The sequence below is a fragment of the Megascapheus bottae genome, chromosome 3, assembly GCF_031878675.1.
Source record: "Megascapheus bottae isolate mThoBot1 chromosome 3, mThoBot2.hap1, whole genome shotgun sequence".
NCBI lineage: Eukaryota > Metazoa > Chordata > Mammalia > Rodentia > Geomyidae > Megascapheus > Megascapheus bottae.
Window position 1 is genome coordinate 72,302,526 of NC_143511.1, and position 27,501 is coordinate 72,330,026.

The 27,501-nt window shown below is 36.8% G+C and overlaps 1 protein-coding gene across 1 annotated transcript in view; it reads right to left on the reverse strand.

The window, feature by feature from the left end:
- Positions 1–25,642, reverse strand: part of Shoc1 (shortage in chiasmata 1) — a 76,408-nt gene extending 50,766 nt beyond the window's left edge. Inside the window, exons 1-8 of the mRNA XM_090330432.1 lie at positions 25,553–25,642; positions 22,026–22,106; positions 17,887–17,995; positions 14,441–14,528; positions 10,053–10,234; positions 4,794–4,959; positions 4,468–4,570; positions 2,132–2,285 (exon numbers count right to left, since the gene is read on the reverse strand). Of these exons, the coding sequence (XP_090186558.1) occupies positions 2,132–2,285; positions 4,468–4,570; positions 4,794–4,959; positions 10,053–10,234; positions 14,441–14,528; positions 17,887–17,995; positions 22,026–22,070 (847 nt within the window). The 5' untranslated portion in view covers positions 22,071–22,106; positions 25,553–25,642. The remainder of the gene's footprint in view (positions 1–2,131; positions 2,286–4,467; positions 4,571–4,793; positions 4,960–10,052; positions 10,235–14,440; positions 14,529–17,886; positions 17,996–22,025; positions 22,107–25,552) is intronic.
- Positions 25,643–27,501: the final 1,859 nt, after the last annotated feature.

Sequence of the window (27,501 nt, forward strand, 5' to 3'; positions counted from 1 at the left end):
AGAGATTTAGACTTCTAAGGAAATACTGATAATAGACCAGTAAATTTTCTCCCCACTCTCTTCCTTACACCACCTTTCTCCCTCTCCAACAGTCAACCAAAAGTATAAAAGGAGGCATAATGACTAGAATTAATTATAATTAATTATATTTTGAAATTCATTAGACTATTAAACTATTAACTATTATTAGACTATTGAAATTCACTAGATTGTGAGTACTTTCACTATACACAGAAGGGTTATTTTGTGAAGTGATGGATAAGTTAATTAGCTTGCTTATGGTAATCACTTCACTACATACATAGATCAAAATACCATGTTCTCTACTAAATACGTAAACATTTTTTTCTTTTTGCCAGTCCTCACACTTGAACTCATGGCCTGGGCACTGTTCTTGGGCTTTCTCAATGACAGTACTTTACCACTTGAGCCACAGCACCACTTCTGCCTTCTTCTATGTATGTGGTACTGAGGAATCGAACCCAGGTCTTTGTGCATGCTAGGCAAGCACTCTACCATTAGGCCAAACTCCCAGCCTCCAAATATTAAATATAAAGTTACTATATGACCTAGCAATTCCACTCCTGGCAAACACCTAAGAAAAATGAAAATATATTTTTGAACAAAGCCTTCACATAAATGTCCATAACAGGATTATTTATAACTTAAAGGTAGAAACAACTCCATCAACTGTTTGGATAAAATACAATGGAGATCTCTAGTGTAATAAGGTTTGGTTATAAAAAAAATGAAGTACTAATATAGGCTATAATACAAGTAAACTTAAAATATTATGCTAGGTTTAGGGATAGGAAGAAAAAAATGGGACAGAATGATGGAAGAGGTAGCATTGATCAAGATGTATTGTATTCATACCCTGACTTGTGGAACTGAAACCCTTTTGTACAACTACTTAAAAATAACTTTAAACAATGCTAAGTGAAAGAAGCCATTCATCTAAAGACCATAAATTCCATTTTATTAAATTCTCAGAATAGGCTAAACTACAGGTAATTTTATATACCATGACTACGGGAAATAAGAAAGGAACTATTGTTTGAGATATTCTCGTAATAAGTAATGTGACTGGTGTACAAAGCAGGTAGTTTTTTTTTTGCCAGTCCTGGGCTTGAGCTCAGGGCCTGAGCACTGTCCTTGGACTTTCTCAAGGCTAGAGCTCCACCACTTGAGCCTCAGCACCACTTCCAGCTTTTTTCTATGTATGTGGTACTGAGGAATTGAACCCAGGTCTTTGTGCATGCTAGGCAAGCACTCTACCACTAGGCCAAACTCCCAGTCCCAAAGCAGGTGTTTCTCTATGTTACTCATAGAGTAGCAACTCTTATACTGTATTCTCCTTAATATAAATGTGACAAGTTAAGGATGGGAATGTGATAGTAAAATTACTAGTTAAGTCTGTTGGTGGCAACTAATCCTGTTCTCAGTGGGTATATCACAGATTCCCTACCACTTGAACTGCAAACCTCTAGTTCCTTGAGCTCAGCTACTCTCATAAATTCCATTCAAGATTATCAAAGACAAATAACATTGCTAATGGAGGTATGGCTCAAGTGGCAGAATACCAGCTTTGAGCAAAAAAATAAGCAAGTATGAGAGGTCCTGAGTTGATAATGCTTTCATTGTACTTGAGAAAAACTTATACAAAATCAATCTAGTCATAGCTGTTTTACTTTTGTTCATAGATTTAGAAAAATGTAATTAATTTTAGAGACGTTTAAGCCTAAAAATAACATAAAAAGAATGACAAAGGTGAGATGTTGCTTTGATAGCTACTTTGTAGGCATGCGGCCTAACTTGCTTGAAATCCTGGTTTCAATTTCCAACACTGTAGAAAAATAGAATGGCAATATAAAGTCATATTAATCATAATTCTGAGATTGCAACATGCAACTTGTAGAATACTTTTTTTTAATGGTAGGTCACAGGGCTTAACTCATGGCCTAGGCACTTTCACCGAGCATTTTTACTCAGTACTAGTTCTCCACCACTTTGAGCCATAGCACCATTGACTACAGAACACTTTTATGAAATATTTTACAAAAATTTAGTAAGAACCAATAGGTATTAAGTGATTTTTAAAATAAGAAATATATTTATAATTAATTCTCACCTCCTTTCAAAAGTTTTTCACTATCATCTATATAATTTATTACTTCTGGCATTATATTTAATGACTCCTTTGGTTTTGAAGATGATGGAATATCAATTTTTTGTCTGAGACTTGTAGGTATTATGGATTTGCACTGAGAAGGTAATGTTGATGACTGAAATAAAATTTAAAAAAGCTTTAAGGAAGGTTTTCCAAGTAAATATTTTTAAAGCCAAAAAAACTAAATTTTAAAATAAATCCATTATCAATTTGTAAAAATGTTTTACATACTTTTACAAACTAGAAGTATAACAACTAAAAATAAATTCCTTTCCTAAATCATGTCCTCAGTAACATCTTCTATAGGCACTCGTTACCTAAGTATGGCAACCTTAGATGTAGAAGAATTTTCTTTTAGACCAATAACAAAAGTTTAAAATTCTAAATTAAAAATCATCCCTGGCAGGTGCTGGTGGCTCATGCTGGTAATCCAAGCTACTCAGGAGGCTGAGATCTGAGGATTGCCATTCAAAGTCAGCCAGGGGGCAGGAAAGTCTGTGAGACTTTTATTTACAACTAACCACCAGAAAATCAGAAGTGGCTCAGAGTAATAGAATGCTAGCCTTGAGCAAAAGAGTACTCTTAGGCCCTGAGTTCAAGGATCATTACTGACCAAGAAAAAAAGTTACCTGCAGGAAATAAGAGATGAAAAATGAGAAGTAAAAAGACATGATTGAATGGAAATAGTCTCTACTTTATCCCTATGGAATTTGCTATTCTTTTATTTAGACAGAACTGGAATACAAGTAAGGAACAAGTGATACGCACTAAACACACAGATCTAAGAGTTAACTAGAGAGGGGAATGACAACTGGAGTAAAGACACCAATGAGTGAATTAACACTTTGACTATTTGACTGCTGTGTGTTAAAATCTGAGCTGTAAGAAAATCATTCATTGCATTTTAATTAATTTACTGGTTCTGCGGCTTGAACTTGGGGCCTTGTGCTTTTGTTCATTCATGATTTGTATTCATCCTCTTAAGCAACACTTCTAGCCTGGCTTTGGCTAGTTAATTGGAAATAAGAGTCTCTCTGACTTTTCTGCCTAGCTAGGCTAGCTTTGAACTTCCACACACAGATCTCGGACACCTAAGTAAGTAGGAGTTCAGGTATAAGCCTGAAAGGAAGGAAATACTTTAAATTTCTTAAGAGATTACATGCATGTCTTTTGAATATATTAAGAAAAGCTCCAAATATAAACATTTTCAATTGTTATAAAATCCAAGTAACTTAATAAATGCATGCAATTATGGCCTAACATTTCAAGTTTGTTTAGCTGTGACTTATAGTTCCAACTGCTAGAAATCTTATGTATTAATATCATAATAACAAATTTAAGAGGGCTATCTTGAGAAGTTTGATCATTAATATGCAAAGATGCTATCACCCTTATTAGGCATTGGCAGTACCTAAAATAGTCATGGACAATTTACTCTTTCAATGAGATCTCTTCTTGTATAACTCATGTACTATCCTCTTTAAACATAACTCACAAATCAATATTTCTACCTAATTTCCTACACCAGACACCTTGGTTAGAATTACTGACAAAGGTTTTGAAATTGTTTATAGTTAAGCTCGCGTATCAGAACAGTTATTACGTAATATATTTGGGCAGGAACCAGACTTCAACCTTTTCTGAACTTAAGTAAATCCAGTATAGAGCTAACTGAGAACTTCTACTTCAGAGTAAATTTGGCTCCTTAATTAATATACATCCAATGCAATATCAGATACTTTAATATGATAATTGTAGTCAATTTAAATAACTAAAATTTATTTTAAAAAGCATGCTTCTTGGGCCGGGAGTTTGGCCTAGTGATTAAAGTGCTTGCCTAGCATGCACGAAGACCTGGGTGTGATTCCTTGGTACCACATACATAGAAAAAAGCCGGAAGTGGTGCTGAGGCTCAAGTGGTAGAGCTCTAGCCTTGAGAAATTCCAAGGACTGTGCTCAGGCCCTGAGCTCAAGCCCAGGACTGGCAAAAAAAAAAAAAAAAAGCATGCTTCTTAGCCAGGTGCTGGTGGTTCTCGCCTATAATGCTAGCTATACAAGAGGTTGAGATCACAGTTTAAAGCTAGTCTGTGCACGAAAAGTCCATGAGATTCTTATCTTTAATTAACCACCAGAAAACTGTAAGTGGCTCTGTGGCTCAGGTGGTAGAGAGCTAGCCTTGAGCTGATAGAGCTCAGGGACAGCACCCAGGCCCTGAGTTCAAGCCCCATGACTCACAATTTTTAAAAAAAGGCATGTTTCTTTACTTCCATAAACATTCTGAGAGAAAATGTTATTACCTCACTTAAACCTACTAATTTCTTCTGACAAAAGTTTTCTTCGTCCATATAAGATTCTTCTTTTATAAAACATTCTAAATCCTCTTGAAAAGAAAAACATTCCCTTGAAACAGAAAAGAAACAACCTGCATTATTGCTTATGAAGAGCAAATTATAAAACAAATATAGCCAATAAAACACATAGTGATCAAAATGTAAGCTGAGATAAAGCAATATTAAAATATTGATAACATCTAAACTTGTGATCATACAAAGAATGTTCTCTTATGAAAGGCATCTATAGCATTCAGAAATTACATACCTTACAGCATTCAGAAATTACATACCTAAACAAATTAGCTTCTTCAGAGATCTGTTCTTTGAAATCTAAAAGGAGACCTTTTACCATAAGTAGTTTTGGTCTACTTGAAAGAGTATTCAAAGTTGGTAGTTCACTTTTGTTGGCCACCAAATCATTTACAAAATGTACTTCATCATCTTTAATAAGTAAATCTGAAAAAAAGTAAAAATATAAAGAAATAAAAATCTAAGTTATTCAAAAGGATCTAGTTACTGTAATCAATCATTAGGTTTTTAACCTATAATTCTTCATTATATTATGCATATAAAGCATGTACCAAGCTGGGTGCTGGTGACTCATGCCTGTAATCCTATCTACTCAGAGGTCTGAGATCTGAGGATGGTACTTCAAAATAAACCACCAGAAAAGTGGAAGTAGCTCAAAGAGGTAGAGTGCTAGCCTTGAGCAAAATGAGCTCAGGGACAGCGCCCAGGCCTTGTGTTCAAGCCCCACAACCAACAGCAGCAAAAGAAAGAGGGGGGAAGGGGAGGGGGGGGGAGAGAGAAAGAGAGACAGACATAGGGGGAAGGGGGAGGCAGGAAGGGGCGAGGGAGGGAGAGAGAAAAAGAAAGAATAAAAAGCATGTGACATAGTATGAGAACATAAAGAAAACCTCAATATCCTGGGCATTTACCCAAATGTCCATAAATAAGGACAAACTAAAGCTATCAGCACAATATGAACATTCATTGCATATTATTTACCATAGCTAAGATAGGGAATCAACCCAGATGTCCTTCAGTAGATGAATGGATCAAGAAAATGTGGTATTTATATACAATGGAATTCTATGCTGCCTTCAGAAAGAATGACACCAACCCATTTGTAAGGAAATGGAAAGACTTGGAAAAAAACATATTAAGTGAAATAAGCCAGACCCAACATAGGTTCCAACATAGGTTTCCCTCATTTGTAGTAATTAGTGTATGTCAAGGATTTTCCTAGCAGAGGTTCACAGCTCAAAAGCTATGTGATATGGCCATATAGGATGAGGCTAAGTGAAATGAACTATAGGATTTGGAAGCAAGAGGTTTATCTTTGTGGTTGCTCCTTTTAATGTGCTATGTGAAGTTATTTCTTTTTTCTTTTTATTCACCTTACGGTTTATCCTCTGTTGTTACTGTATCTGACTTTGGTACCTGGTATATTGTATATTTAAAATAGGGAAGGGAAGGGGAAAAAAAAACCAAGATGCTTAAGAGGGGGATGGGGAGGGAAAGTAGGAGAAAAACAGGGGAAGGGGTAATCAATGTCCAGGAAGTAATGTACCCACTACCTAACGAATGTAATTGTAACCTCCTCTATACATCACCCTGACAATACAATTAAATTAAAAAAAAGAAAAGAAAAGAAAACCACTGGTTATTAGTGTCTCAAACCTGTAATCCTAGCTACTCAGAAGACTGAGATCTGAGGATCACAGTTCAAAGCTAGCCTGGGCATGAAAGACCCTGAGATTTTTTGTGTGTGTGTGGGTCATGGGGCTTGAGCTTGGCCTGGTCTGCCCTTGAGCTCTTCAGCTCAACACTAGCGCCCTATCCTTGACCCAAGCCCCACTTCCCGATTTCTAGAGGTTAATTGGAGGTAAGAGTCTTAGGTTCTTTTGTGCTTGGGCTGGCTTTGAACCTTGATCCTCAGATCTCAGCCTCCTGAGTAGCAACGGGCTTGTCCCTGAGATTCTTATCTCCAATTAACCACCAGAAAACTAGAAGTGTGGCTGTGGCTCAAATGGTAAGAGTGCTAGCTTTGAGTTGAAGAGCTCAAAGAAAGTAGCCAGTCCCAGAGTTCAGGTGCTGCGACCACCACCACCACCACCACCAACAACACCAAAAAAAAAAAAAAAAAAAAAAAAGAAAGAAAGAAAGAAAGAAAAGAAAAGAAAAAAAGGAAACCTAAGGAATAGCCAAGGGTTCTACAAGAGTTGTACATGAGTTCTACAAGAGTTGTATGGTGCATCAACTAAGACTAGTTTAATCAACAGAGGAAAATGTTTTTTGCTTCAAAAACAGGAGCAAGACTTAAAAAAAAAACTAAAAGCATTGGACTTTGGCTGACTCTGATCTTTTGTTCTCTGAATCATTTTAACCTATAAGGTCTCCATTCATCTCCTAGAGACTTTTATTTACAAGGAACAGAAATGAGGTATAGAGGTTCCAAATAAAGCCAACTCTGATTCCTTTATTTATTACAAAGTTACCTATACAGCACTGCTAATAAGCTAATTAAAATGAAAATAACATAATAAAGTATGTCTATATACCCATATAATTTTCATTTGAGAAGTGTGGGTTATCTTACATATAAAGAATCATTACTACAAAATAGTTACTTTTTGGACTAAAATTTTTCTCCCTGTATCTCCCTCCTGTGTTTGGGTTACTGTAGAATTTTGGCTATGTGAGAGCTTAAACAATTTGTGAACCATGAATAGGAACATAAGACCTTCCTTTATCCTTCAATGAAAAAAAGAAATGTATACTCAAAAAAGGAATTACTCATAAAGCCAAACGCTCAGTGTGAAAGCCATTTTGATCCAGAAGCCAACAGCCTGTTATTTTGGGCAGCAGTTTTCAAGTTAAGTGATGGTAAAATGTCATCTGAGAAGAAGAATATAGAGTTTTCAGGTAGTTATGTCTCTCACTGCTAACTATAGGCATGGCACACAAGTGCTAATAAATATGGCATAAGGTACACAGTCAGGGAATGTGCCTAAATGAGCATATCAAAAGAGACTATCTTATATACTAGCCTCCCAAGAGATGGCTTGTTGTAACCTGTTTATTTCTTGACAATTTTAGGAACTAAAGTTTCTTATGACACACTAAAAGAAAGCTAGTCAATTAATTCCATGTCTAAGGAGTGTTTATCTAAGAAAGTTAAAGATGGTTTGATTCCTATAATCAACTCTGCAAATATTAATGAAGTCACATTAACAGTAAAATCATTAGTAGTTTTTATTTCCATTTTTACTTTCCTCTCCCAAACACAGGCCTTCAAGCCTTCTTTCCAACCTATCCTCACATTCTGCTATTACTAGGAATATATGGAACAGCCATGAGGTCTTGTTTTCCAACTTTTTTTTTCCTCCCATGCTGGGGACTCAACTATGCTATTTTCATGGAGCCACTTGAGGGCAGTATCTCACCAGTCACATGTCCTTTGTAATAGTCCAAAAGGCTGTTTTAACAAGGCTAATGTTTCCTTATATTATTAAAAGTTGGTTATATAGCATTCCTCGGAATTATTACCACTACTATTATTTGTGTCCCACAGATATAAAGAGTGTTAATTAGTCACAAGGAACCAAATTTAAGCTAGTTAACTATAAAAAGAAGCAAAAAGAGAGGCCCACTGATAGGAAAGGTATCTTTAACTTCCTTAAAAAAACTCAAATGAGAGTTCACTAAGACATGTGACATAATTTATTATTAATGATTTTCTAAAATAAAAAGATGCTTATTGGGCTAGAGGTATGGATCAAGTGGGAAAGTTAACAGCCTTGAATGAAAAAGCAGGCAAGAATACAGTGTCTTGAGTTCAAGCTCCAGTACTGAAAAAATTGTTTTAAGCAGACCAACATATCTATAAATCTGGCGGTAATCAATATAGCCAAGAAAATAAATAAATGAGATTTCTAAGTTTATATCTAGTGATAGAGAAATACTTTGGAAATATAGGATATGGACAATTCATATATACTTGGGAAATTCAAGCATATTTTTCTTTCAATGTATACTTGATTCCAGCCAATGGTGGCTTTTAGTTTGTTACATCAATAATAACAGCTATGTAGAGTATCTTATTTTTACAAATATTCCTTTATGCATATGTACACAATTTAATATATCTATATGTTAATTTATCCTCCTCATTTGGTAAGAAGATAGAATAGTAAGAAGAAAATTTTAAATGATAAATGTCTTCCCCTTCTAAAAAATCTGAGGACAATTATTCCCAAATTGTGTCCCTTTGTGAGAGTAGATTTGGAGTTAAAATTAAAATCTGATTTCAAACTCAGTCTTCTCTTTCTGCTATATCATCTCCAGTTTAGACTTTAATCTTTCTCTTCAATCTACAAGGACTTATCTCTATAAGTCCATGTTTGTCAATGCTAATTTGTATACATTTGTATACTGTTTACATAGATAAAAATAACAAGAAATTAACCAATATATTTTTTACATTTAAGCTACAGTATTTCTTAAATGGTAGGAGTTAACTATATGAGACCCTTAAATTTGAGTAATCGAGAAAGGAAATAAGTAAAAGGAAGTCAACGCGCATCAAGTTTTACATAATTTGAGTAATTCTTCACTCTCTACTGAGGAGGTTTGGAACAGCTTCGATAAAATGTAATTTCAGAGGCCAGGAGTGTGATGGAGTGCTTGCCAAGCATGCATAAAACCCTGGGTTCAATTTCCCAGTACCACACATACAGAAAAAGCCAGAAATGGTGCTGTGGCTCAAGTGATAGAGTGCTAGCCTTGAGCTTTCTCAAGGCCAGTGCCCAGGCTCTGAGTTGAAGTCCCAGGACTGGAAAAAAAAATCTCATTTTAGTTAACTTTAAGTTTTCAACTACTCCATCTCTACTTTGCTATCTGAGTTTACATAAATTAGATAAATTTGAAAATCTTTAAGCATGTCTTAAAAGATAATACCTCGTCAGGCGTGATGGCTCATGCCTGTAATCCTAGCTACTCGGGAGGCTGAGGTCTGAGAATCACAGCTCAAAGCCAGCCCAGGCACTAAAGTCTGTGAGACTCATCTCCAATTAACCACTGCACTGTGGTGCAGAGGTCAGGCCTTGAGCTGAAGAGCTCAGGGACAACGCCCAGGCCGACGGGTAGGGCAGTAGCCATGAGCTGAAAAGGTCAAGTACAGTGACCAGAGTTCAAGCTCCATGACCGACAAAAAATAAAAAAATCTAAAAAAAAAAAATCTAACCCTCAATTTCAGAATCTAGTAATGTTATACTAGATTACTATATCATGAGCTCTGTTATCTGTGATACCAGAGTCATTATAGCAAATCTTTGTAGGTAATTCTGAAGTTCAACATACAAACAGTGACATAACACCCCATTTACAGAAAGCATTTTAAAAATGAAAGAAGGAAAATGTATTTGGTAAAGCTAACTCTAATATGATAATTATTTTTATAAAACAAAACTTAAAAATTGAACTAAGCAAAAATCTCACTGAAATGAGAAAATACATATTAAGAATTGCAGTAACAAATGCCATACCTTGGTTATGTGCTTGAAGTGCTTGATATTTTTCTAAATTTTCAATAGATGTAAAGATTGCACTGTCATCCTTGAGGGTATATAAGATGTCTTCTATGTTTGTTGGAGAGTCTGGGTTTGAACTTGGAACGATTTCTTCAAATACACCATTAATTGGATTCATTATTCCTGTAATTGCTTGTCTATGACATTATAAAGGTACTGTATAAACATTACTGATTTTATTGATATCCTATTTTAGAACATCTTATTAATAAATAGTGCATATTTATTATGGGAAAATGATCAAATTTTAATAAACACAAAAAGTCACCCAGGCCACAATGTTCTACATATATACTAAAATTATATAACTTTTAAAATATTTTAAATGGAAATACATAGTATTCATGCACATAGAAGCTTATAATCTGTTCATTTCTAGAAAACAAAGAAACATGGACACACTAACATGTTAATCAATGTATACTGGCTTCATTTTTGAATGAAGAATCCCATTATATCAGTGGTATATTTGGATCTTACATGTCTTCCAAAGGCCCACATGTTTAAGCTTTGATCCCATAATAGGGATCTGCTGGGCCACAGTCTGTGAGTAACTGCCCTCTTCTACCAAATGTTACATATCTATTAGATAGGTCTTTTTCTATAGCTCTAGGTTCTTATAAGATAGATAACTGCTCAGGCCCTTTGTTTCTTCAAACTTAGTGTGGTTCCCACTGTTTTTCTGTTTGTTCTGACTCTTTTAACATTGCCCATACCTGTTTTCTGATTGATACAGGTATAACTGACATTGTCTACATCATTAGGATATTGGCATTATAAGAGCTCTTCCCCAACAGATATTAAGATAAAATAAGTAACAATGTCAAGGGGTTAAAAAAAAGAACTGTTATGAATAAAATAAGCTGTGTAGACATCAAATAACATCCAGAGTATTGATAAGAGAATATATTTTAGTGACTTTAGTTTAAAAGAAGTCCAATGAAGGGCTGATACTTCTGCAATATCTGAATACAAAGGTTTAAAGAGGGTAACACATTGGCATATTTCAAGCAAAACTCAGGCCCTGAATTCACGCCGCAGGAAGTAGCCATATATATGACAACATGGTGAACCTTGAAAACTGAATTAGTACAAGAAGCCAATTGTGATCATATATTGTATGATTTCATTTATGTGAAATATTCAAAACAGACTAATCTATCTGTATAGCTTAGTGTTTTTCTGAGAGGTCAGGACAGAAGTTAGGTACATGATTTCTTTGTGTTGATGAAAGTGCTGTAGTAATGGGTGTACAACTCCTGAATACAGTAAAAAGTATTACGTTGTAAATAAGTCACTTGTAATAAAAATTACACCTCAGGAAAAGTATTCATATAAAACACAAACAATATAAAACAATGAAAGATTTAAAGTCAGACAAGACAGGGTGGAAATTCTAACTCCAGCCACTAACCATATAAATTTTGACAAAGTGATTCATGTATATGTATATGTATATGTATATGTATATGTATATTTTTTGCCAGTTCTGGGGCTTGAACTCAAGGCCTGAGCACTGTCCTTGGGCATTCATCAAGGCTAGCGCTCTACTACTTGAGCCATAGCACCACTTCTGTCTTTTTTTGTGTATAGGATACCGAGGAATCAAACCCAGGGCTTTGTGCATGCTGGGCAAGCACTCTACCTTTTGGCCATGCTCCTAGCCTGCAATTCATATTTTGAGGCTTAAGTTTCTCATACACTGTTGGGATATATGTCAGTTATCTTTCTGTTACTATAACAAATACATAAGATAATTTATAAGGACAACAGATTTGTTTTGGCTCAAAATGTTTTAGAGTTTGTAGTCCCAGATGAGTAGGTCCTGTTTGTTTGGGACTATGATAGTTCATCATGGTAGACTCATACTAGAATAGAAGTGCTCATCTCATGGCCGAGAAGTGAGGGGGAACGAAAGGAAAGGGTTGAGGTTCCTTTAAGGACCAATCCCCCAATGACTGAAAGACCTCTCCTAGACACAACCTCTTAAAGACTCTACCACTCCTGAACAGTATAATCTCGAGTCAAAAGGACAGCAGCAAAATATTCACTTCAAAGAGGTATTATGGGGAGCACAGGAAATAATTATATGTTCAATGTCCTATATTCAACTGGATTCATCTAAATGCAGTGAGACAAAGAAACAGAAAGTACTATGACACATTCTCCTTCATGCTCAGTTTGGCTATACTCGCCTAGAAGCTAGAAAGCTTGTGTGATTCTCTTCAAACTTTTTGCCCTTTGTCTTTGCCTATTCAGCTATTCCTATCTAAAAATTTTTTTAGCACTGTCCAATATGGCTGTGGAAACCAGTCATTGTATCCATATTCCAGTATCAGAAAGACAAAGCAGTAAAAGAGGAAAACATGTCTCTTCTCTTCAAGAACATTTCTCAGAAACTGTGTAAACTTTTGTTGCTTATATGTCATTGGAAAGAACTTAAGTCACATGGCTCTATTTAGCTGCAAGGACACTTGAGAAATGTAAATCTGCTTTTAAGTGGTGCTGAAGATCCATCTTATTTGCTATAGACTGTACTTGACATTGCAAAATGAGGTCCTTCTATTTTTCATATATGAATATTCTATTTCAAACTAGCTGTATCTACGTATCTTCATTGCATTCTCATTTTGAACATGGCTTTCAACATGTTCTCTACTCCAAAAAACCTTTTTCTCCATGTTGAATTTCCCTTCAATTCCCAGACCTGGTTCAATTCCTACTTCTCTGTGAAGCTGACCCCTCCTACTTACAAATGCATAGCACTAAAGATCACTTTGCATATTTTTATGTATAAACATGGTCCTTAGATCAGCAACACTAATAATGCCTAGGAGCAGACTCTAAATGCAGAATCTCAGGTCCAAACATCAGTTGAATGAATCAGATTATGCATTTTAATAAAATCTTCAGTTGACTTATACATAAAATAAAGTTTGAGAAGCACTCATCCATCATCATTCTATAAAGGAAGTAAGTCAGAGGTAGTAACTAGTGAAATAGTTTGCAGTTAATTTTTTTCAATCAAGACTTGAAATCTTCCTCTTTTAACAATACAGAGCCCCTTCAGTGCAATTTTGTGCTACTTCACCGACTACTGAGAAGTTGATTCTTGTTACAGATACTTTTATGTCTTGTGTTAATAATCATCTTACATTGTTAATTTTTTATGACCATATTATCTTACTAACCTAACAAATTCATAGATGACAAATAGTATCCTGGGTTTCACTGTATACAGTCTAGACACATTTAGGGTTCACATTTTTTTTTTTTGCCAGTTCTGGGGCTTGAGCCCAGGCCCTGACCATTGTCTTCAGCTTTCATCAAGGCCGCCCCTCTACCAGATGAGCCTCAGCACCACTTCCGGGTTCACAAAATTTTTGTTTTGTCTGTGTGTGTGTGTGTGTGTGTGTGTGTGTGTGTGTGTACACATGCACGTGTACCAGTCTCACAGCTTGAACTCAGCATCTGGTCATTGTCCCTGAGGGTTTTTGTTTTTAATTTTTGTTCTCCCAAAACAAGTGCTCTAGCAATTGACCTACACCTCCACTTCTGGCATTTTAGTGGTTAGTTGGGAGATAAGAATCTCAGACTTTCCTGCCTGGACTGTCTTTGAACTATGATCCTCAGATCTTCCCTTTCTGAAGGCTAGGATTATAGACATGAGCAGCAGCCAGCTCATAACCAGTTTTTATATTTCTTTTAATTGCAACTAAGGAAAATTTAAAAGTACTAGAGCTTAAAAATGTGAATAAAAACTTTCTGGGATCTGATAAGCATCTTGTATGAAGTTAAGCAATAGAATAAATCATTTATATTTGTACTAAAAAAACTTTATCTTATTTCAGTATTAGTAATATATAACTGGTCAGGTCTTCCTCTTATATGTCCGATGTGCTTATTTATGTACTTGTACTTTGTACAATGTATTACAACTACTTATTTATAAATCCAAAATAGCATTAAATCTGTGTTTTATAGTATAGGAAAAAAGTGATATTAATATAAAAGACATTCTATAGAGACTTTCCACAGAAGGTTACCACAGAAGGTAATATATTTGTCTCATCTCCAAATGTCTTTTGCAGCACAGAGACTAATTAAAATATAATAAATAGGGAAACATAAAAAGCCCTTTGTACTACTATTTTCAGGATAATAATAAATTTAATTTAAAAAGATTATTTAAATCACTTGTAACAGCCTCAGGGCTGTTTTTTTTCCACATAAAATAAAATTTGTGATTATATAAAGGACAGAAACTTTCCCTTTTCAGGAATCTCAAAAGCATACTGTTTATCATCTAATTATAAAGGAAAATTGAGGTTAAGAACACATACTTCTCAAGGAAATCTTCCACAAAGAAATCTGCTTTCCATTCATCCAATACTGAGTCATCTGTCATTCCCTGAACTGAAACCGCAGTCACTAGAAAAGAGCATTAATTTTTACACATTTAATTTTTAAACAGAAATTTTTTACAACAGCAACTTTTAAAACTTCCTTTTACACTTGATATAAGAAACTAAATAGTTGGGCCGGGAGTTTGGCCTAGTGGTAGAGTGCTTGCCTAGGATGCATGAAGACCCAGGTTTGATTCCTTGGTACCACATAAATAGAAAAAAGCCGGAAGTGGTGCTGAGGCTCAAGTGGTAGAGCTCTAGCCTTGAGAAAGTCCAAGGACAGTGCTCAGGCCCTGAGCTTAAGCCCAGGACTGGCAAAAAAAAAAAAAAGAAACTAAACAGTCATCTTTTATATTATGGTATAATTGTTCATAAATGTAATTTTACCTAAAGAGATAAGCATTTTTAAATATTTAAGTAATCAGTTTTATAATTATAACCTGCCTTTACCAAAACTCAAACGCAGTCAGAACAGTTTCACCTGAACTTACTATCCTTATAAATACAAGTTCTTTTTTTTGCTAAGCCAGTACTAGAATCCCAGATAGTCCTGTTCAAGAACTCATGCTATACTTCATAAGGCCTTCATTTGTCATTCCAGCTCACTCTCATGCATTATCCTTGAAGGTACATACTATTGTTAATAGCATTCTGGTACTTATAGTTATTTAAGTTTTTATGCATCTATAACTTGTTTTTCGAGTTAGATCCTAGGTTCCTTAAGGAAAGATATTGCATCATGTACTAGTTTCAGAATACATAGCCTAGCATCTACAACCATTAGCTAGAGTCAGAGTATGATACTATCATTTTTATTTCTTATTAATTTTGTTACTTTAAATGAATCACTTAACATCTAAGTCTGATGTTTCACTGAAAAAATATGAGAGTTTAGTAGTTAAGAGTGCAGGCTCTAGCCAGGCACTGATGACGTATGCCTATCATCCTAGCTACTCAAGAGACTGAGATCTGACAATCACAGTTCAAAGCAAGCTTTGGGAAGGAAAGTCCATAAAACTAGATGGAGAGCTATGGCTCAAAGAGCACTAGTCTTGAGCAAAGGAATTTAGGAATACCTAGTGCCCGAGTTCAAGCCCTACAATTAAAAAAAAAAAGAAAAGAGGAAAAGAAAGAAGGAAGGAATGAAGGGAAGAAGGAAAGAAGAAAGAAAAGGATATATGTTCTATAGGAAAGAAGGGAAAAAGAAAAAAGGTGACTACTTTTGAAAAATAGAGCAAGTATTTATGAATATATCATGAAAATCTTCAATAGGGATATGGGGCAGGGAAAGAGAAATAGGCTCTGTTGGTGGGTATTGAAATCTGACTCAGGGTCTTAAGGTTCCTAAATAGGGACTCTACCAGTTGAGCCACAGGTTTACAACCCTTTTTGCTTTGGTTATTTTGGGATAGAGGCTGATTTTTTCCCTGGGCTGGCCTGGACCACTGTGGCTGAGTTGCCAGGTATATATACCATACCTCAGCTTTTTCTGTTGAGATAGGGTCTCATAAACTTTTTTTCCCAGGCTAGCCTCAAACCATAATCCTCCTGATTGATCTGAGTCCCAAGTAATTAGGATGATGGAATGAACCTCTATGTCTATTAAATGGTTTTTATTGCTATGTTCTCCTTACCAGACTGAAAAACTACTAAAGACAGGGACTAGTTCTACATCTTATTAGTAACTGTGTTTTTAGTACCTATGTTTTGTACATAATATATGCCAAATAAATATTATTAACTGACTTGACTCCTTTAAGGGGCTACTCTGTGTATGACTTGATAGGATAAAAATGTTATAGAAATAGGTTTAAAAGTAATTTAATACTTAGTATATCATTACAACAAAAAATGATCCTAAGAAAAAGGTTATGATAAAACAAGTGTTTATTATGCTAGCATTTTAACGCCTTCATCAGTCCTATCTATCTATCTATCTATCTATCTATCTATCTATCTATCTATCTATCTATCTATCTATCTATCTATCACTTGCCAGTCCCGGGGCTTGAACTCAGGATCTGAACACTGTCCTTGGGCTTTCTCAAGGCTATCGCGCTACCACTCAAGCCATAGCACCACTTCTGGCTCTTTCTATATATGTGGTACTGAGGAATCAAACCCAAGTCTTTGTGTATGCTAGGCAAGCACTCTATCAGTAAGCCAAACAACTGGCCCATCAGCCATATATTTTATGTTACCTCATATCTATCAACATGCATGGGTGCCGGGAGTTTGGCCTAGTGGTTAAAGTGCTTGCCTAGCATGCACGAAGACCCGGGTTCGATTCCTCGGTACCACATACATAGAAAAAAAAAAGCCAGAAGTGGTGTTGAGGCTCAAGTGGTAGAGCTCTAATCTTGAGAAAGTCCAAGGACAGTGCTCAGGCCCTGAGCTCAAGCCCAGGACTGGCAAAAAAAAAAAAATAATTCTGGGGCCGGGAATTTGGCCTAGTGGTTAAAGTGCTTGCCTAGAATGCTTGAAGACCCGGGTTCGATTCCTTGGTACCACATACTTAGAAAAAGCCAGAAGTGGTGCTGAGGCTCAAGTGGTAGAGCTCTAGCCTTGAGAAAAGTCCAAGGACAGTGCTCAGGCCCTGAGCTCAAGTCCCAGGACTGGCAAAAAAAAACCAAAAAAAACAAAAAAAACATGCATGGGTAAAAATGTGGTTGCATATATACACTGGATTGTTATTCATCCATAAGTTATTTTATGGTTGAATAACTGGAAATCAAAAATCAGATGGAGAAAGAAATATTATATGTTGCTTCTCATATGCACAATCTAGACCTAAAAATAATAGTAGTGTAAAATGGAGGATACTATTTTGGGGTAGGAACCAGTAGGAAGTGAATGAAAAGAGAGGATAAAATGCTCAGGGTGTAAATATTACTGAAGTATGTGAACACATATATGGAAACAGAAAAAAAAACGTTTTATTTTTTTTATTGTAATTAGTAAAAGGGTTACATGATATTTGCCAGACAGAAGGTGCATTAATTCACATACATTGATACCCTTTCACATGTCTTGGTACCCGTTTCCCTCCCCCCCCGCACCCCCCACCCGTCTTGGTTCCCCCCCCCCCAAAAAAAAACGTTTTAAAAGGAAGGTAAATAGGGACAAAAGACAGTAATGTACTCTGGTAAATTTGGCCAGAGTACATTATATGCACATATGGAAAAATTATAATGAAACCCCTCTGTATAATTAAAATATACTAATATAAAAAGAATAGCAACTTGAAAAGTTCTTGATATTCTGATATGAACAAATGCAATGAGCTTTTAATGACTGAAGTACTGCATTTTTTCAATTTACTGGGGTAAACTCTGAAATAGTTCTTTAAATACATTTTTGAGAAATAAAGACACAAAACATACCTTTTGTCCATGGCCTCCTATAATCGTCATCAATATTGTTTCCTTCTTGACATAAACATGTAGGAGTTGGAATAAATAAACTTCTGTAGAACTTCTTTCTAACTAAATCCTATATATGAAGATTAGAAAACCTTTTAACATATATTCATTTGGCTCTGTCTTGACTTTCCAATAACTTCCATCACTCTAACCGTTCTCTCTAAATAGACTATCCCTCCTCTGACCCTCACCTTTAGCATTCAGTAGTCACTCCCTTATCAACACTACAGTCCACACAGAAATCCTCTGAAACAGCCCTGCTATTTTCCAGCTAACCCAGGCCTATTTATCTTCCAACATCTTAAGCAATATCTCCTCTCTAAAGCCTTCACTTGTGATCCTTAATTTCCCATAGAATCCATTATTCTACAGAGTCAGACAATGATACTTTCTTGTATTATTTCCCAAGAGTTTTATGTTTGCTGAAGGTTATAACATATTAAGAAAGTGCTAGAGATGGTAGTGTATACCTATAATCCCAGCACAAGGAGGCTGAGATAGGAGGATTAAGAATTTGAAGCTATATATAATTAATAACAGGCCAGCCTGAGTAATAAAAGATCTTGTCTCTAAAACAAAAGCAAACAAAAAGAAATGTAAGAGGTTATTATTTAAGAATAGTAATAATTTTTTCACAAAAAGTATTGACGTATGCATGATGTGAGTCATTACTTCACCTCTGAACAGAAAGAAGACATATTTTGAAAAAATATTTGAGGAAGAAAGGATCACTGTCTCATGATACTTAAACCATTTTCATTCTCTTGTTTAACTGATCTAATCTTGCAGGATCTTCATTTGTTAACAGCCTTATTTAATAGGAGTGGTGTCTTACTTATATGAATGGTTCTTAATACTATCTTCACAAATTGTACATGGGTCCTGCATATTTTACCACTGCTTACTATGAAATTTGTATTACAACATGAGGTATAGTAAATTAACGAGAAACTAAGATACCAAAAGCAAGGACAAAAGTTTGAGGATATTTGAACAACATTTTTTCTTCTTAACCTGTACTGGGGCTTGAATGCACAACCTTGATCTTGTTTGGCTTTTTCATTCAATGTCAACACTATCATTAGAGCACTGATTTCAGTACCAGGTTTTTACTGGTTAATTGGAGATGACTCTCATGTATTTCTCTGCTAGGACAATTTGTCAGCTAGGCTATCAATTGAGATCTGAAGATCTCAGCCTCCTGAGTAGACATAATTATGTGAACATCTATTACTGCTTTTTCAAGTAATCACTACATTAATAAACATGTTAAGATGATTTCTGATTCCCTGCAAACATTGTTTGTGTGTGTATGTGCTGTTCTGGGGTCTGAACTCAGTGCCTGGGTAATGTCCTTGAGACTTTTTGCTTATGACTAGCATTCATGACTAGCACTTCCAGCTTTTTTGGTGAATAAGTAGAGGTCAATGTCTCAGACTTTCCTGCCTGGCTGGCTTTGAAAGGCAGATCTCAGGTCTAAGCTTTATGAGTAGCTAGGATTACAAATGTGAGCTGCCAACTAAATCCACCAGCACAATGATTTTCATTGCAGCAATATTTACCATAGCAAAGATATGGAACCAACCTAAATGCCCCTCAGTTGATGATTGGATCAATGAGATGCGGTGTTTATACACAGTGGAATTCTATGCTGCCATCAGAAAGAATGACATCACCCCATTTGTAAGGAATGAAAAGACTTAGAAAAAATCATATTAAGTAAGCCAGACTCAAAGGAACATAGGCTCAATGGTTTCCCTCATTTGTCATAATTAGTATAAACTTTGGACTCTCCTAGCAGAAGTTTACAATAGGGCAAAACCTAGATACAAAGGGCCATATAGAATGAGGCTAAATGAAAGGACCTCCAAGATATAGAAACAAGATCTATATAAGGTGTGACTGTTGTTCTTAATGTACTATGTTATTTCTCATCTCTTTTGTTGTCCCTTGGTTATCTCATATTGTTACAGTATCTTACCTTGTTATCTGATATACTGTATATATGTTTATTTGTTTATGTGAAATAGGATAGGGAAGGGGGGAAAACAAGATGAGGGTAGGGGTAGGGGAGTGAAATGGGGACAAAAACATGAGAAGGGGTAGCAATGATTGTTAAGGAATGCACCTTCTATCTGGCAAATATAATGTAACCCTTTCATTAATTACAACTAAAAAAAAGACAGTCCCCTGCCAAGTTTATCAGGCTGTTTAGAAATTATCAATTTCCCTGCTTCCTCTTACCAGTGCTTGGATGCCAGCTATGTCATATCATGTGTGTCTTAAAAATAAAATTTTGAACACTCCAAAAAAAACCCAAATGTGAGCTGCCAATGCCATGCTATGATATGCATATTTTATAACTTTACATTTTCTTCCATCAGTTATGAGGGAATAATAAAACTTGAAGATGTCTGTATGCCTTTCTTATTTTCCGTAAATGAAACAGAATTCTAGTTTATTTGAGTAATTTTTTTTATCCTGGTAGATGATATAATAAAAATGAAAATTTAACCTCAAAATTAGGAGCATCAGAACAATAAACTAGTAGATGACAACTACTACTATATGTTTCTTAACAATGTACCTGGACTTGAATCTTGTTTCCAACATTTATATAAACTATTTTACGTGTCTGGACATTAATTTCTAATTTGAAAAGTTTATAGGGTGTAGAATAATACTGGACTAGTTACAATGAGCAAATGCTGTAATCCATTGGAAAAGCAAAGTACCAGTCCTATCAAAGGTTGCCAATACATGCTATTGTTATAACAAACATTACTATTTAGGAGGTGAGATTGGGAGGATCATGTTTGAAAGTTAAGACCGGGCGTATGTATCTGAGACCCCTTCGTAATGCTACAATGAGAAGTGAATAACACATGAGAGTCTGGCATTGGGAGGATCAAAGTTCCAGGCCAGCCAGGGAAATATAAAAGTCTGTAAGACTCCATCTCAATGAAAGAAACTGGATATGGTGGCATATGCTGTCATCCTACCTATGGCCAGAAGTAAAAACTATGAGAATAATGGCCGAGGCATGCACCTTGGGAGAAAGCAACATACTTTCACACACACAAAAAACACAATAAAAAAACAAAAAACGGCTTATCAACAGAGCACTAGCAAGCATGAAGTCCTGAATTTTAACACAAGTATGGCAAAAAAGAACCAACAAGAAAATACTTCAATATGTTTCCGTCATCCCCAGCAGTAGGAGGACTGCAGCCCAGGCTGGCCCAGGCGTAAAGCAAAACGAAACCTCACTAATAAAACAAAACAAAACAAAACCAAATAAACGAAATGCAAGTGGTAAGGGGAGCTAGCAGGGTGGCTCAAGTCACACAGTTCCTGCAAAGCAAGCAGGAGGCCCTGTAATCCACAGTGCAAGCCCCTCCTCTGCAAAAAATATAGCTAGGATTACTCTTTGGGTCATTTGTTTGTTTTGGAGCAGGGTCTTGCTATATGTAATCCAGGCCTCAAACTTGCAATTTTCTTGTCTTAATCTCTCAAGGGCTGGGTTTACAGGCATATACACCATCAAGCCTGGTTCCCTAAACCTTTTCAAGAAAGATCACTTTAGAGTATTAATAGAGATATCTCAACTTGCTAAGAGTTTCTTTTTTGTTGTTGTTGTTGTTGGTTGTGGGACTTGAACTCTCCGCCTGGGCATTGTCCCTGAACTCTTCAGCTCAAGGCTACCTCTTCTACCCCTGGAGCCACAGAGCCACTTCCAATTTTCTAGTAGTTAACTGGAGATAAGAGTCTCATGGACTTTAGTGCCCAGGCTGGCTTTGAACCTGGATCCTCAGATCTCAGCCTCCTGAGTAGCTGAGATTAAAGGTGTGAGCTACCATGCCTAGCTAGTTACTTTCAAAAAAATTCTGACGGTTTCAGATTCATGTTTAATTTTCTAATTATTTTCACTTTAAATCACCTTCCAAGAATGGACTTTTAAGGTGTAATACAAATGGTAAATTGTTTGAGATGAACTGAAAGCAAAGATTAAACTAGGTTACTACAAATTAACATGTAATGAATGCAGATAAAAACACTTTAGAACTCTTAGTAAATAGATAGTAAGTCAATAACACTACCTCATGTAAATAGTCCACTGCATAATACTTGAATGCTGAAAACATAGCTTCTTTGTTTTAAAGCTGTACCAATGTTAACATCTGAAAATATATAAATTAAATATTGTTAAAAAAACCAGGATTGGCTGCCAAGAACAGAACAAGAAATCTTTCACCAAAAAAATTGTGGTTCACTCATTTTAATAGGTTCTAAATGAATCATACAAGAACAATTATTATTGTGATTTTAAATCTAATATGCACATAATGTAGATACCTATAAAATTATACATTCTCTCATATTGTCTAATTCCCCAAATTATTGGTTTAATATGATTAATTTGTTGCACTCTGAGTCTCAGAATAACAAAGTGGTTTTCTTGTGATACTATTTCTTAAGTAGTCATAAAATCAAATAACCAAGGACAGAACACTGTGCTAAAGAAAAAGAATAGGAGCTGGGCACTGGTGGCTCACACCTGTAATCCTAATTACTCAGGAGGCTGACACTTGAGGACCATGGTTCAAAACCAGCCCGGACATGAAAAGTCCATTAGACTCTTATCTCCAATTAACTACCAGAAAATTGGAAGTGACTCTGTGGCTCAAGTGGCAGAGTGCCAGCCTTGAGCTGAAGAGCTCAGGGACAGCACCCAGGCCGAGAGTTCAAGCGCCAGGACCAACAATAACAACAAAAAAGAATAGGATTTGGGAAACTATCCCTTCTCTTACTTAGAAAGTAAAAGAAGCTAGAATTCACTAATCAATAAATTCTTAACTTGAGAATGCTGAGATAAATCAGATGGTTCCCATTTGTGTAAGAAATCCAAGAATGACAGCTTAGAAATTACTCTAGGATAGTATGTAGTTTATTAAGTAGTTCTTGGTATTTTGATTATTTAAAATGTCATGCTGGGAAAGGTGGCATATTCTGCAACATAAACACAGGAGGTTCCATCACAAAGATACTTACACTTTGAAGCTGACTTGAAACTAATAGTGCGTTTCAGGTTAGTCTTAGTTATGTTGAAAGACCCTGTCTCAAAAAGAAAGGAAGAGGGAAGCAGGGGAGCAGAGAGGAGGGGAGGAAAGTGGAAGGAAAAGGATTAAAGTGCAATGGGTATCAGTGACTAACGCCTAACACTAGCTACTCAGGAGGTTGAGATCTTCCAATATTTGAAGCCAGCAGATGCAGTCACTCCATCTCCAAAATAGCAAAATCCAAGTTGGAAGCACTGCTCAAATAACAAGAGCACAGCTAAGTAAGTGTGAAGTTCTGAGTTCAACCCCTTAAACCCACAAAAATTAAGTGGTTTGGGGGACTGTGATGTAGCTCAAGGAGTGCAAGCCCAGTATGCTCAAGGTCCTGGGTTTCCACTCCCAGCACCATAAATGTAAACAAATAAAACTCTTGGGAATTCAAATGTAAGCTGGAAGTTCCCATACAATAATTTTTCAATAAGATTTTCATCAATGAAATACACGTTCTAATGCAAACTGTCTTGCCTTAGTTTCATGATTATTTAAATTTATTTGAGATTTTCCCATTTCCTTATCTATAGGGAAGGTACTGTACCAGAAGGAAGATACCATCTACATTACAGGTCTACGAATGTTCTAATTTTCAATTATCATGTTATCCTTCTCCTTCTTTCTTCTTCCTCTTCCTCCTGCTCGTCCTCCTTTTTCTTTGGCCTAAACTCAAGCTCAAGGCTAGTAGTACTCTACCATTTGAACCACATCTTTATTTCCAGCCTTTTTGCGGTAGCCTTCCCAGGCTAGCTTCAATCTCAGCCTCCTGAGTAGTGAGGATTAGAGGCATAAGCAACCAGTATCCAACTTCAAGTGAACATTCCTAAGTATTCAACTGCTGTTGAGTACTTCTAAAATAATCTAGGATACAGTTATTTGAATGACAGAGGAAGTTTTTTTCAGTATTAGGAGTTTTTCAATTAAACTGAACTCAATATGTTATCTAGATTAGTTTTAATATGGTCAGATTCTGTGGTACTGGCAAGTATGGTGCGTGCCAATACATTTTTGTAGTACTTCACAACATGGAATTTTCTTTGTGACTGACAATATTTCCAGCTAGTCTTTTTCTACATACTGCACAGTAATTCCCTAAATTTTTTCTAACCATAATTTTGCTTACCTTCTCCATGTCTTTGATTCTAGAAATAAGACCTATTTGTCTTTCTTCCCATCAGCCCAGTACTATAAGATAGTTTTAGATCTGTGTACTTCAATGAAATTAACACATGAAATTCTTATAATCTATATAATAATGCAAATAATACATACTTGGCATGAATTTCAGTGCTTGACCTAAAAACACAGAAAACTTTCTTTTTTTTAAAATTTTTTGCTACCAGTCTTGGGGCTTGAACTCAAGGGCTAGACATTGTCCCTGAGCTTTTTATTTATTTATTTATTTGCCTGTCGTGGGCTTGAGCACTGTCCTTGGACTTTCTCAAGGGTAGAGCTCTACCACCTGAGCCCCAGCACCACTTCCGGCTTTTTTCTACATGTGTGGCACCGAGGACTCGAACCTGGGTCTTCATGCATGCTAGGCAAGCACTCTACCACTAGGCCAAACTCCCAGCCACTGTCCCTGAGCTTTTTAACACAAGGTTAGTGCTCTACTATTTGAACCAATTAATATTTCAATAATGAACTAGGAAAAGATCCACGTGTTAGTGAAATAAACAGATGCAGGCTACTTCCTTCAGACTTCTGGGAAGGAATTCAAAACCAAGCTGTGTCATAGAAAAGAGGAGAGAGGTTAACACAGAGAGACGGGCAGTTCTTCCTCACCAACTAAGCCTAGTGACTCTTCAGTGAGAAAGTGTGAGGGGATGGCTGTAAAAGTACATATATATATATATATATATATATATATATAAAACAACCAACTCAAATTTGTTATCTTTTCTGCGTTCCTCGAATGCTGCTCCGCCATGAAAGCATAACTGCCTGGCCAGCCACCTGCAAATTCTCCTCCTCCCTTGAGCCTCAGCACCATTTCTGGCTTTTTTTCTAAGTATATGGTACCGAGGAATGGAATCCGGGTCTTTGGGTATGCTAGGCAAGCACTCTACCACTAGGCCAAATGCCGGCCCCGGGGGGAGGTGTTTTTCTAATGGAGAGTGAGAAAAGATCGGGAAAGGGCTAAAGGAAGGTAGCTTGGGAGTCTTTCCTTGTGAGGCCCGGTAGGGACAAGGCCTTGGAACCAGAGTCCACCCAACCTTAGGGGAGAAGGGTAGCACGGAGGTCACAGAGGAGGCCGGAGGGATGCCAACCCCTACCCACACTCAGAAGGAATAACTGAAGGGTACAGAAGTTAGCAAATGGGTAAAGAAAAAGGTACTTTTAAATATTCAACTTTTTTTTTTTTTTTGCCAATACTAGAGCTTGAATTCAGGGCTCTGGCCTTGACAAAGTCCAAGGACAGTGCTCAGGCCCTGAGCTCAAGCCCAGGACTGGCAAAAAAAAAAAAGAAAACACCTTCCCTCCTCTCCTCTCCTTAAGTGCTCAGGGATTTTTACCTGAGGTAAAATCTGCCTCCCGGCCTTAGAACCATTAGCGTCCAACGCCGCCGACAATGGTGAGGTGAAAAGCATGGAGGGAGAAGGTTCCCGCCCACTGGACACGCGACTGTGGATGCGGCATGCTCCCATTGGCCAGCCCAGGACCGGTGACCTTGGATGCAATACTCACCGCTCCTATTGGCTAGTCCAGGCTCAACCATTGGTTCTTTGGTACGTCAGTTACAGAGCACGTACTTCCCGTAATGCAGTTGGGCACGCTAGTCCCGAGACGTGAAATATGGCTGAAGGTGGAGAAAATGGCGGCTAGTCTGAAAGAGCTAAGTGGTCAGAATTGAGCAGACCCTGGAGTTTGGCCTTCTTTGTAGCAGCAGCTGCCATATTACCAGCTTGACCTTGCCAGATATCACAGGACATTGTGGGAGGCTTAGGGAGGATTTAGCAATTCTAGGGATTCAAGGAAAGAGGAAAGGGAAAGGGAGGAGGAGCATGTGCAGGTGGCTGGCTAGGCGGTTATGCTTTCATGGTGGAACAGCATTCGAGGAATGCAGAAAAGATAACAAATTTGAGGTTTTTTGTTTTTTTATATACAGCCATCCCCTCACACTTTCTCACTGAAGAGTCACTAGGCTTAGTTGGTGAGGAAGAACTGCCCGTCTCTCTGTGTTAACCTCTCTCCTCTTTTCTATGACACAGCTTGGTTTTGAATTCCTTCCCAGAAGTCTGAAGGAAGTAGCCTGCATCTGTTTATTTCACTAACACGTGGCTCTCTTCCTAGTTCATTATTGAAATATTAATTGTGAAACACTGCGTAAGTGGTAGTACTTATAGTCACCTATTTCATTCTGTTTGTACACACTTGCACAATTTGATGCAGTAATAAGAATTAACATTTGACAACCAACACACACACACCCGGCATTGAAGTACATTATTTTGTATTCTTGGTGTTTTTTGTTTTGTCTTGTTTTGGGTTTTGGTTTATTTCCTTGTCGGATGTAGGGCTTGAACTCTGGGCCTGGGTGCAGTCTCTGAGCATTTCAGCTCAAGGCTAGCTCTCGACTTCTTGAGCCACAAGGGCACTTTCGATTTTCTGGTAGTTAATTGAAGATTAGTATCATGGACTTTAGTGCCTGGGCTGGCTTTAAATCACGATCCTCAGATCTCAACATCCAGAGTAGCTAGGATCACAGGTGTGACCCATTGGCGCCCTGCTATTTTGTATTCTTATGTGTTTCATAACAACCAGTGTTAAAATAATTTTAATTTTTCATACACCCACTGTAATCAGTAAAATGGTCCAAAGATATGTTTAGAAAAAGTTACCACTCTCAACCTTATTTCCAGAGAACGAATATTAATAAACTGGGTTGTATCATTTTATATCTTGCATATTCTTGTAAATTGATAGGTACACACTAATTTGGTTGACCAATGATCTAAAAATGGGCGGGCACCGTAGGCTCACTCGTGTAATATTAGTTACTCAGGAGTCTGTGATCTGAGAATCATGGTTCAAAGCCAGCATAGGCAGAAAAGTTCATGAGACACTTATCTCCAGTTAACTATCAGAAAAACAGAAGTGGTGTGCTTTAAAGTGGTTGAGTACTAACTTTAAGCAAATGAGCTCAAAGATAATTCAAACCCTCAGTTCAAGTCCTAGAACCAACAACAAAAATGAGTAACTTTCCTCAGCAGTGTATCACAAACAACCTACCTAGTGAGGATATACCAATGTCAGTGATTTTATTTTATTTTTTTGCCAGTCCTGGGAACTGAACTTAGGGCCTGAGCACTGTATTTGGGCTTTTCCTCAGGGATAGTGCTCTACCACTTGAGCTACCCCACTTCCTGCTTTTCTTTGTACCTGGTACCTAGGAATCAAACCTGGGTCTCCGTGCATGCTAGGCAAGCACTCTAACCACTAGGACAAACTCCCAGCCCGATTT